Source organism: Oncorhynchus clarkii, chromosome 1 (assembly GCF_045791955.1).
Source record: "Oncorhynchus clarkii lewisi isolate Uvic-CL-2024 chromosome 1, UVic_Ocla_1.0, whole genome shotgun sequence".
Lineage (NCBI taxonomy): Eukaryota > Metazoa > Chordata > Actinopteri > Salmoniformes > Salmonidae > Oncorhynchus > Oncorhynchus clarkii.
The window spans coordinates 63643043-63656208 of NC_092147.1; the positions used below are offsets into that span (position 1 = coordinate 63643043).

At 41.7% G+C, this 13166-nt stretch overlaps 1 protein-coding gene across 1 annotated transcript in view; it reads left to right on the forward strand.

Annotated features, from left to right (window-relative positions):
- The window catches only part of LOC139410356 (tetratricopeptide repeat protein 7A-like), a 47952-nt gene extending 39819 nt beyond the window's left edge, over positions 1 to 8133 (forward strand). Inside the window, exon 20 of the mRNA XM_071155794.1 lies at positions 6356 to 8133. Within this exon, the coding sequence (XP_071011895.1) occupies positions 6356 to 6574 (219 nt within the window). The 3' untranslated portion in view covers positions 6575 to 8133. The remainder of the gene's footprint in view (positions 1 to 6355) is intronic.
- The last annotated feature ends 5033 nt before the right edge of the window (positions 8134 to 13166 follow it).

Sequence of the window (13166 nt, forward strand, 5' to 3'; positions counted from 1 at the left end):
GCACTCCTCTTTCTATTCTGGTTAGAGCCAGTTTGTGATGTTCTGTGAAGGGAGTAGTACACATCGTTGTACCAGATCTTCAGTTTCTTGGCAATTTCTCGCATGGAAAAGCCTTAATTTCTCAGAACAAGAATAGACTGACAAGTTTCAGAAGAAAGTTATTTGTTTCTGGCCATTTTGAGCCTGTATTCGAACCCACAAATGCTGATGCTCCAGATACTCAACTAAGTCTAAATAAGTTGTATTGCTTCCTTAATCAGAACAACAGTTTTCAGCTGTGCTAACATAATTGTGAAAGGGTTTTCTAATGATAAATTAGCCTTTTAAAATGATGAACTTTGATTAGCTAACACAACATGCCATTGGAACACAGGGGTGATGGTTTCTGATAACGGGCCTCCGTACGCCTATGTAGATGTTCCATAAAAAATAATCAGTTTCCAGCTACAATAGTAATTTACAACATTAACAATGTCTACACTTTATTTCTGATCAATTTGACATTATTTTAATGGACAAATAATGTGCTTTTTTTTTCAAAAACAAGGACATTTCTAAGTGACCCTCAACTTTTGAACGGTAGTGTATCTCTCTATTATGTGTTGAAATACTTTGGAATAGATTTCCAAAGTTAAAATCAAATGGTGCTGATTTGCTGGTGTGTTTAGTCTTTTATGTCCAACAATAAAAATCAACATTTAACAACATCCATAGTGTACGACCCTACCTCACACAGGAAGCGGCGCAGGTCCTAATCCAGTCACTTGTCATCATGTCCCATCTGGATTACTGCAATTCGCTGTTGGCTGGGCTCCCCGCTTGTGCCATCAAACCCCTGAAATGTATCCAGGATGGTGCAACCTGGTTGGTGTTCAACCTTCCAAAGTTCTCCCATGTCACCCTGCTGCTCCACACACTCCACTGGCTTCCAGCCGAAGCTTGGGTTCACTACCATGGTACAGTGGCTTGCAAAAGTATTCACCCACCATTTTTCTTATTTTGTTGCCTTACAACCTGGAATTAAAATTGATTTTTTTGTATCATTTGATTTACACAACATGCCTACCACTTTGGAGATGCAAAATATTTTTTATTGTGAAACAAACAAGAAATAAGACAAAAAAACAAAACAGAACTTGAGCGTGCATAACTATTCGCCCCCCCCCCACCCCCCCACACCCCCCCCCGACACCTTTTGCAGCAATTACAGCTGCAAGTCTCTTGGGATATGTCTCTATCAGCTTGGCACATCTAGCCACTGGGATTTTTGCCCATTCTTCAAGGCAAACCTGCTCCAGCTCCTTCAAGTTGGATAGGTTCCCCTGGTGTACAGCAATCTTTAAAAGTCATATCACAGATTCTCAATTGGATTGAGTTCTGGGCTTTGAATAGGCCATTCCAAGACATTTAAATGTTTCCCCTTAAACCACTCGAGTGTTGCTTTAGCAGTAGGCTTAGGGTCATTGTCCTGCTGGAAAGGGAACCTCTGAACCAGTCTCAAATCTCGGGAAAACTGAAACAGGTTTCCCTCAAGAATGTCCCTGTATTTAGTGTCACACATCATTCCTTCAATTCTGACCAGTTTCCCAGTCCCTGCCGATGAAAAACATCCCCACAGCATGATGCTGCCACCACCATGCTTTAGTGTGGGGATGGTGTTCTTGAGGTGATGAGAGGTGTTGGATTTGTGCCATAATAGTGTTTTCCTTGGTGGCCAAAAAGCTCAATTTTAGTCTCATCTGACCAGAGTACCTTCTTCCATATTTTTGGGGAGTCTCCCACATACCTTTTGGCTAACACCAAACGTGTTTGCTTATTATTTTCTTTAAGCAATGTCTTTTTTTCTGGACACTCTTTTAAAGTCCAGCTCTATGGAGTGTATGGCTTAATGTGGTCCTGTAGACATATACTCCAATCTCCACTGTGGAGCTTTGCAGCTCCTTCAGGGTTATCTTTGGTCTCTTTGTTGCCTCTCTGGTTAATGCCCTCCTTGCCTGATCTGTGAGTTTTGGTGGGCGGCCCTCTCTTGGTGGTGCCATATTCTTTCCATTTTTTAATAATGGATTTAATGGTGCTCCGTGGGATGTTGAAAGTTTTGTATATATTTTTATAACCCAACCCTGATCTGTACTTCTCCACAACTTTGTCCCTGACCTGTTTGAGGAACTCCTTGGTCTTCATGGTGCGGCTTGCTTGGTGGTGCCCCTTGCTTAGTGTTGTTGCAGACTCTGGGGCCTTTCAGAACAGGTGTATATATACTGAGATCATGTGACAGATCATATGACACTTAGATTGCACACAGGTGGACTTTATTTAACTAATTATATGACTTCTGAAGGAATTTGGTTGCACCAGGTCTTATTTAGGGGCTTCATAGCAAAGGGAGTGAATACATATGCAAGCACCACCTTTCCATTTTTTTATTTTTGCGGATTTCACTTCACCAATTTGGACTATTTTGTGTATGTCCATTACATGAAATCCAAATAAAAATCCATTTAAATTACAGGTTGTAATGTAACAAAATAGGGAAAACGACATCGGGGGGGGTGAATACTTTTGCAAGTACTATATTTACCTACAGAGCAGCAAGAGGAACTGTCCCTCCCTACCTTCAGGCTTTGCTCAAATCCTATACCCCAACCCGAGTACTCCGCTCTGCCACCTCTGGTCACTTGGCCCTCCCACCTCTATGGGAGGGCAGCTCCCACTCAGCCCGGTCATATCTCTTCTCTTCCCAATAGTGGAACCAGCTTCCCCCTGAAGCTAGGACAGCAGAATCCCTGCCCATCTTCCAAAAACATCTGAAACCCTACCTCATCAAAGAGTATTTTAAATAATCCCACAGCACCCCTCCCCCAACTAACACTTGCACCACTCCACCCACCCACCACTAGCACTGGCTTTGCTGATAGCTACTTTATTGAGGAAATATTTACTTTCCTTCTGACCGAGATATGTGGTTGTCCCTCCTAGCAATCTCAAGATGAATGCACTAACTGTAAGTCGCTCTGGATAAGAGCATCTGCTAAATAACACACATTTCTATAAAAATATGTCAATGTTAAGTCCTAAACCTAGCTTGAAAGTGCATCCTTGTAGCTGTGTGGGCTCATATAGTCAAAATGTTTGACTTGGAGTAAGTTGAGCAAAGTGGATATTTTTCAAATCCTTCATGATTGATGTATCGTAACGGGCCCACAATGTGGTTGGTTGCTAAAGTTGCTGCATAACATTTAGAAGTTATTCCTTTTTATGTTTAGAAGAAGTGACTGCTAAATCCGAACTCCCGTTCATATAAGCTGGTAGCATAGCTAGCATACAGAAATCGGTGGTGGTAATCTAAGTTGTTTTTAACTGTAATGCAGTTGATTGGTGAAGATGACAGAAACATGCATTGGGTTGACATCCATACAGCATTATACTCCGATTTTTACCTCAATATAGTGTGAAATACACATATATACAATAGACTAAATGTAGGTTACATTTTCTGGAGAGTAATGAAGAGATTCGGGATCTGTCCCGCAGCTTAACTTACCCTGTCCCGCGGCTTAACTTACCCTGTCTCGCGTCTTAACTTACCCTGTCCCGCGTCTTAACTTACCCTGTCCCGCGTCTTAACCTCTCTGATCTCCCCATCCCGGATCCGGGATCGTGAATACAGACTCAAGCTCATTACCATAACGCAACGTTAACTATTCATGAAAATCGCAAATGAAATGAAATAAATATGCCATCTCTCAAGCTTAGCCTTTTGTAAACAACACTGTCATCTCAGATTTTCAAAATATGCTTCTCAACCATAGGAAAACAATCATTTGTGTAAAAGTAGCTAGCTAGCGTAGCATTTAGCGTTAGCATTAGCGTTAGCATCCAGCACGCAACATTTCAACAAAAACATAAAAGCCTTCAAATAAAATCATTTACCTTTGAAGAACTTCGGATGTTTTCAATGAGGAGACTCTCAATTAGATAGCAAATGCTCAGTTTTTCCAAAAAGATTCTTTGTGTATTAGAAATAGCTCCGTTTTGTACATCACGTTTGGCTACCAAAAAAAAATGAAAATTCAGTCCTCAAAACGCGAACTTTTTTCCAGATTAACTCCATAATATTGACTGAAAACATGGCAAACGTTGTTTAGAATCAATCCTCAAGGTGTTTTTCACATATCTCTTCGATGATATATCGTTCGTGGAAGCATGGTTTCTCCTCTCAATCAAATGGAAAAATACTTGCACCTGGCTTTGCGCACCAATTTCGACGCAGGACACCAGGCGGACACTTGGAAAATGTAGTCTCTTTTGGTCAATCTTCCAATGATATGCCTACAAATACGTCACAATGCTGCCGACATCTTGGGGAAACGGCAGAAGGTCTAAGCTTATTCCTGTCGCATTCACAGCCATATAAGGAGACATTAGAAAACAGAGCTTCAGAAATTCTGCTCATTTCCTGTTTGACGTTTCATCTTGGTTTCGCCTGTAGAATGAGTTCTGGGGCACTTACAGACAATATCTTTGCAGATTCTGAAACTTCAGTGTTTTCTTTCCAAAACTGTCAATAATATGCATAGTCGAGCATCTTTTCGTGACAAAATATTGCGCTTAAAACGGGAACGTTTCTTATCCAAAAATGAAATAGCGCCCCTAGAGTTTTTGCTGCATAACATTTAGAAGTTATTCCTTTTTATGTTTAGAAGAAGTGACTGCTAAATCCGAACTCCCGTTCATATAAGCTGGTAGCATAGCTAGCATACAGAAATCGGTGGTGGTAATCTAAGTTGTTTTTAACTGTAATGCAGTTGATTGGTGAAGATGACAGAAACATGCATTGGGTTGACATCCATACAGCATTATACTCCGATTTTTACCTCAATATAGTGTGAAATACACATATATACAATAGACTAAATGTAGGTTACATTTTCTGGAGAGTAATGAAGAGATTCGGGATCTGTCCCGCAGCTTAACTTACCCTGTCCCGCGGCTTAACTTACCCTGTCTCGCGTCTTAACTTACCCTGTCCCGCGTCTTAACTTACCCTGTCCCGCGTCTTAACTTACCAGGGTAATTTGTGCCAATAGACCACTTTTTTTGGACAAGCTATGTTTTCAAAACTGTAATGTATACATTAATTCTGCTTATTTACAGGGATACACAACACCCTGAAATATATGTAGAAATATTTGTTAGAAAGAATACTATATTACCCTTGATGAAGTGATGCTGAATGTAAAAATGTCTCAACATACCCCACTCTCCCCTACATCACTTCGCTTGGCCCTTATACTCTTCCGCAGACAAAGGATTTCAAGGATCTGGGAAGATTCTGTATAGAGGAATGGTCTCCTCGCAATGGGGTGGTGCAAGAGTAATGGAAACAGGGGCACCAATCATATTTGACCCCTATCTTTACAATATTACTGTAGCTCAGTATTTGTATTGTTTACTCTATACAGTCTTTTTTTGCTCATCTTTATCAATGGTGCCAATAATTACAGACCTCACTGTATATCCTCCACTGTGTCCGAGTCTGCACCCCGTCAGATCTCTGTCTGTCTTTTCTTCTGATCTTGTCAGCAGCAGAGAGAGGAAATATACAGTATATGGGGGGGATATGATGTGAGTAACAGCAGAGAGTGGCTTGGAGACAGAGAGACGGAGGGAGCAGAACATCCTCTTTGGAGGTTGCATCAGAAGCCCCGAGACAGCTCTCTGAGTTTCAGCCCAATTAATCTGGAGTTTGTGATCAGAGCCTGCATAACAAGACTTGTCTGTTTGACCTCAGGCAAGCCCCGCTCTGGAGGCTGTGTGCATGTGTGTGTTTGTGTAGTTCTGTGTGTTCATGCCGTTGACATGAACACACGTCGGTTGCGTGATACCCTGTTATGCTTGCTAGACTCTCGAGACACACAGTGCCTCAACAGAGAGAAGTTCCAAAGAGACATGTCACGCCGCACCGACCACTACTGCCCTCTCACACGGCCACAAACGCACACAAACATACACTCACTGAACCAAACACCAAAAAACATACACTTCCTCTCACACACACACATACAGTATACAAACACACATCGGGAGTAGTCATCCTCATCACACGCACTCCTCATCCTTCCTGGGAGTGCCTTTGGCTGCAATCACCCAACACGTCAGTACAAATAGAGTTGGTACAAACATTGGCATCTCTGACACACCAAATATCTAGTATCTGGTTTAGATACTGCCAACGCTAGGTCCAAAGTCAAAGCTAGATCTCGCTCTCTCTGTAATCTCTCAATGACTTATCCCCCACGCAGACTCACTTTTTGTCTCTTCACCCCCTCCCCTCCCCTTGCTTTCCCCTCCTCAGGGCCAGTTGTTGGTGCGGTGTGGGCGTCTGGGTCTGGGGGAGAAGGTGCTGCGGGACGCGGTGCAGGCCGAGAGCACGTCACACGAGGCGTGGAGCGGCCTGGGGGAGGCCCTGCAGTTACAGGGCAGCAGCCAGGCTCCAGACTGCTTCCTGACAGCCCTGGAGCTGGAGGCCTCCTGCCCCATCAGGCCCTTCACCATTATACCACGCGAGCTATGAGGAGCAGACAGAGGCTACTACTGTATGGCGTGTTTATGAATACACACATGTGCACAGGCACACACACGTATGATCTTTTAAACGTACACATTTGTGCAATATATCTTCTCTTGCCCTGTCTCACTCTTTTTGCTCTATTCTCTCTTGCCCCTCTCCTCCCTTCTCTGCTCTCCTCATATCTACAGTGAGCTCCAAAGGTATTGGTACAGTGACACATTTGTTTGTTGTTTTGGCTCTGTACTCCTGCACTTTGGATATAAAATGAAATGACCATGAGGTTAAAGTGCAGATTATAAGATTTAATTTGAGGGTATTTCCATCCAAATGGGTGAACCATTTAGAAATTACAGAACTTTTGGTATATAGTCGTCGCCCCCCCCCCCCCATTTTAGGGGACCAAAAGTTCACCTATATGTGTATTAAAGTAGTAAAAAGTTGAGTATTTGGTCCCATATTCCTAACACGCAATGACTACATCAAGCTTGTGACTCTACACATTTGTTGGATGCATTTGCAGTTTGTTTTGGTTGTGTTTCAGATTATGTTGTGCCCAATAGAAATGAATGGTAAATAATGTATTGTGTCATTTTGGAGTCACTTTTACTGTAAATAAGAATAGAACATGTTTCTAAACACATCTACATTTATGTGGATGCTACCATGATTACGGATAGTCCTGAAGGAATCGTGAATAATGATGTGATGAGTGAGAAAGTTACCGATGCACAAATATCTTTGGGGTATGATATTTGTGCGTCTAACTTTCTCACTCATCATTATTCACAATTCATTCAGGATTATCCGTAATCAGGGTGGCATCCACATTAATGTAGAAGTGTTTAGAAACATATTCTATTCTTATTTACAGTAAAAGTGACTCCAAAATGACACAATACATTATTTACCATTCATTTCTATTGGGCACAACATAATCTGACACCCTAACAAAAAGCAAATGCCTCCAACAAGTTTGTAGAGACACAAGCTTGATGTAATCATTGTGTGCTAGGAATATGGGTCCAAATACTCAACGTTTGACTATTTTAATACATGCGTAAGTGAATTTGGGGGGACTATGTACAAAAAGTGCTGTAATTTCTAAACGGCTCACCCGATATGGATGAAAATATCCTCAAATGAAAGCTGACAGTCTGAACTTTAACCTCAGAGTCATTGTATCAATGCTGGAGTACAGAGCCAAAAACAACAACAAACGTGTCACTGTCCCAATACATTTGAAAGCACACTATACATCTATGACTATGCATTCGTAAGAACCTCTCAGATGCATTCATAGACAAGTCTATGGTGACACTGTTATACAGACCACATACATCCACTCTCAGGGATCCTTTCTAAAGTATCATTCCATTTTCTTCTTGTTAAACGAGATCCTTCAGCCGGTGTGTGTGTTTTACTGAAGCCACCATTGTGTGGTGTTGAAATCACTGATTTGCTTGTATTGTATCTAACTGTATTAATCATAATATGATTCATTGTGTGTCTTGTTTTAAACTAATTTGTAAATCATTGTCATCATAAACAATGACTTAAAATCACTGTGGGATTGTGTCCTCATCTGTCTCGTCATTTATGACTAATCTTCATCACTTCATAGTGCCTAACCAAATTAATATGGGCAGTGGGACTCGAGTTGCTATCTTATGTAATACTGCCAGCACAGTTTCTGCCTCAACTCACAACCCCCTCCCTCTCTCTCTCTCTCCCTACCCTCTCTATCCTCTCTCTCTCGCTCTCTCTCTGCTCTCCCTCGCCATCTCTGTCTCTACCTCTCTCTCCCTCCCTCTTTCTCCATTTCTAACCACCCTCTCAGTTCTCGCTCTCTCTCTGCCTGATGTGATGTGGCTTGGTTGCCTAGCAGCCATCCCATTTTTGAGTAACTGGGGAAGCGGAGAGATATCTAGTCTGCTGGACAACACACACATACACCAAGGCAGATTATACCACTGGTGTGCTTTTCTATGGGCCTGACTGTGTCTGTTTGATGTCAACTCTCGCTGCTGTAATGAATTGTTCTGTTCTCTGTACATTGATTTCTGTTTCGAGAAGAAGAATCCCAGTCTCTTCTCTGCAAGCACAATTTATTAACCCTTTCACGCACCAGGATAGAGTTATGACTGAAGAGTATTTAAATCTGTCTGTTTCACATAGGTCTACTTCGCTCACACATCAAAAGCCACATGCACATCCCCATTTTAAGTTGGCGATCAACACATTTTCTTCTGATCCCTGCCTCTACTACCTCCACCACTCTCTCCCTCTGTCCTCCCCCACATTAGCCCGTGTGTGACAACTGCGTCTGGCCGGTGGGTTGGAGATTAGTGACTTAATCCAGAGGTTTCCAAACCTTTCCTCAGGGACCCCCAGTTATTTCAATGTTTTGTTGTAGCCCTGAACTAGTTGACCTGATTCACCAGTCAAGGACTTGATAATTAGTTGACGAGTTGAATCGGGTGTGTTAGCTCGAATAGATCACATGGAATGGCTGGGGATCCCCAAGGAGACAGCTGGCCTAATCCATGCGGTTGTGGAATGTTCTATATTGTGGCGCGGTCAGGACAGCCATGATGAGGCTGGTAAAAGGAGACATTAATGAATAGGCCTGCCTGCCGCAAAGCCTCTCAGGATGACATCAGATGACGAAGGGCTCCGGACAGTTTCGCTCATCGCCAGGCTGAATAATTAGCCTACGTGCCTTCTAAAACACACACCCAGTACTGTATAGTAGGCTAGGGGAGGCCAAAATTAGAGAGAAGAGTTCTATATTCTCCAATCAATCTAATTTGTTTATAAAGCCCTTCTTACATCAGCTGATGTCACAAAGTGCTGTACAGAAACCCAGCCTAAAACCCCGAACAGCAAGCAATGCATGCTTCTACACCTGCATTGCTTGCTGTTTGGGGTTTTAGGCTGGGTTTCTGTACAGCACTTTGAGATATCAGCTGATGTACGAAGGGCTATATAAATAAATTTGATTTGATTTGATTTGATGTAGAACCACGGTGGCTAGGAAAAACTCCCTAGAAAGGCCAAAACCTAGGAAGAAACCTAGAGAGGAACCAGGCTATGAGGGCTGGCCATTCCTCTTCTGGCTGTGCTGGGTGGAGATTATAACAGAACATGGCCAAGATGTTCAAATGTTCATAGATGACCAGCAGGGTCAAATAATAATAATCACAATGGTTGTCGCGAGTAGCACGTCTGCAGAGACAACGGAATTGTCTCTTAATAGCTCTGATTGTCCCTAGGTCTTTGTTCTCCCATATGTACAGTGCCTTGCGAAAGTATTCGGCCCCCTTGAACTTTGCGACCTTATGCCACATTTCAGGCTTCAAACATAAAGATATAAAACTGTATTTTTTGTGAAGAATCAACAACAAGTGGGACACAATCATGAAGTGGAACGACATTTATTGGATATTTCAAACTTTTTTAACAAATCAAAAACTGAAAAATTGGGCGTGCAAAATTATTCAGCCCCCTTAAGTTAATACTTTGTAGCGCCACCTTTTGCTGCGATTACAGCTGTAAGTCGCTTGGGGTATGTCTCTATCAGTTTTGCACATCGAGAGACTGACATTTTTTCCCATTCCTCCTTGTAAAACAGCTCGAGCTCAGTGAGGTTGGATGGAGAGCATTTGTGAACAGCAGTTTTCAGTTCTTTCCACAGATTCTCGATTGGATTCAGGTCTGGACTTTGACTTGGCCATTCTAACACCTGGATATGTTTATTTTTGAACCATTCCATTGTAGATTTTGCTTTATGTTTTGGATCATTGTCTTGTTGGAAGACAAATCTCCGTCCCAGTCTCAGGTCTTTTGCAGACTCCATCAGGTTTTCTTCCAGAATGGTCCTGTATTTGGCTCCATCCATCTTCCCATCAATTTTAACCATCTTCCCTGTCCCTGCTGAAGAAAAGCAGGCCCAAACCATGATGCTGCCACCACCATGTTTGACAGTGGGGATGGTGTGTTCAAGGTGATGAGCTGTGTTGCTTTTACGCCAAACAACGTTTTGCATTGTTGCCAAAAAGTTCAATTTTGATTTCATCTGACCAGAGCACCTTCTTCCACATGTTTGGTGTGTCTCCCAGGTGGCTTGTGGCAAACTTTAAACGACACTTTTTATGGATATCTTTAAGAAATGGCTTTCTTCTTGCCACTCTTCCATAAAGGCCAGATTTGTGCAATACACGACTGATTGTTGTCCTATGGACAGAGTCTCCCACCTCAGCTGTAGATCTCTGCAGTTCATCCAGAGTGATCATGGGCCTCTTGGCTGCATCTCTGATCAGTCTTCTCCTTGTATGAGCTGAAAGTTTAGAGGGACGGCCAGGTCTTGGTAGATTTGCAGTGGTCTGATACTCCTTCCATTTCAATATTATCGCTTGCACAGTGCTCCTTGGGATGTTTAAAGCTTGGGAAATATTTTTGTATCCAAATCTGGCTTTAAACTTCTTCACAACAGTATCTCGGACCTGCCTGGTGTGTTCCTTGTTCTTCATGATGTTCTCTGCGCTTTTAACGGACCTCTGAGACTATCACAGTGCAGGTGCATTTATACGGAGACTTGATTACACACAGGTGGATTGTATTTATCATCATTAGTCATTTAGGTCAACATTGGATCATTCAGAGATCCTCACTGAACTTCTGGAGAGAGTTTGCTGCACTGAAAGTAAAGGGGCTGAATAATTTTGCACGCCCAATTTTTCAGTTTTTGATTTGTTAAAAAAGTTTGAAATATCCAATAAATGTCGTTCCACTTCATGATTGTGTCCCACTTGTTGTTGATTCTTCACAAAAAAATACAGTGTTATATCTTTATGTTTGAAGCCTGAAATGTGGCAAAAGGTCGCAAAGTTCAAGGGGGCCGAATACTTTTGCAAGGCACTGTATAGGTGGGTCCCAGTGGCTGTGTCTGCTGTGTGGCAGCTTCATGTGATGTCAGGTGGCCTTGGCAGGGTTCTCTGGTTACCCTCAGGGGTGGCTGGGCGGCCAGGTCCCTGGTCGCTCTACTTGTGCACTGTTGGGGCTGAGAGGGGGGTCAGATGTCTGGGCCCAGTTACACCCCTATTACAGCCTGCCTGTTGTTTCAGTGGGGGAAAGTAGTGTTGCACGTTGTACCGGTACCACAGTACCAAAATGTATGATACCAGCATTTTAGAAAACTGTACTACTGTCTCATATGAAGCAAGCCAAGAGTTTTGTCCCTATAGAAATGTAATTACTAGGAAGTTTAAAGACCGCCAGAACACGGCAATGTTCTAGTAATTTGATTTCTATGATTAGCCCTTTACTGTACTGTATGTGGGGTGGTATTCAGGAGAAAGAGGAAGCAACCTTATGAGACTGCCAACATCCAGGGAGTTATTGCAGGGCAGAGGGAAGTTAAAGGTCCAGTGCAGTCACAAATGTGATTTTCCTGTGTTTTATTTATTTATATATATATATATACTACGGGTCAAAAGTTTTAGAACACCTACTCATTCAAGGGTTTTTCTATATTTTTACTATTTTCTACGTTGTAGAATAAGAGTGAAGATATCAAAACTATGAAATAACACATATGGAATCATGTTGTAACCAAAAAACTGTTAAACAAATCCAAATATATTTTATATTTGAGATTCTTCAAAGTAGCCACCCATTGCCTTGATGCCAGCTTTGCACACTCTTGGCATTCTCTCAACCAGCTTCACGAGGTAGTCACCTGGAATGCATTTCAATTAACAGGTGTTTTTATTGTCTTCACTATTATTCTACAATGTAGAAAATACTAAGAATAAAGAAAAACCCTTGAATGAGTAGGTGTTCTAAAAATGTTGACCGGTAGTGTATATACAGTTGAAGTTGGATGTTTACATACACTTCGGTTGGAGTCATTAAAACTCATTTTTCAACCACTCCACAAATTTCTTGTTAACAAACTATAGTTTTGGCAAGTTGGTTAGGACATCTACTTTGTGCATGACACAAGTAATTTTTCCAACAATTGTTTACAGACAGATTCTTTCACTTATAAATCACTGTATCACAATTCCAGTGGGTCAGAAGTTTACATAAACTAAGTTGACTGTGCCTTTAAACAGCTTGGAAAATTCCAGAAAATTATGTCATGGCTCTAGAAGCTTCTGATAGGCTAATTGACATCATATGAGTCAATTGGAGGTGTACCTGTGGATGTATTTCAAGGCCTACCTTCAAACTCAGTGCCTCTTTGCTTGACATCATGGGAAAATCAAAAGAAATCAGCAAAGACCTCAGAAAAAAAATTGTAGACCTCCACAAGTCTGGTTTGACCCAAGTTAAACATTTTAAAGGCAATGCTACCAAATACTAATTGAGTGTATGTTAACTTCTGACCCACTGGGAATGTGATGAAATAAATAAAAGCTGAAATAAATAATTCTCTCTATTATTATTCTGACATTTCACATTCTTAAAATAAAGTGGTGATCCTAACTGACCTAAGACAGGGATTTTTTACTAGGATTAAATGTCAGGAATTGTAAAAAAAAAAAAATAGGAAGGTGTATGTAAACTTCTGACTTCAACTGTATATTAAAAT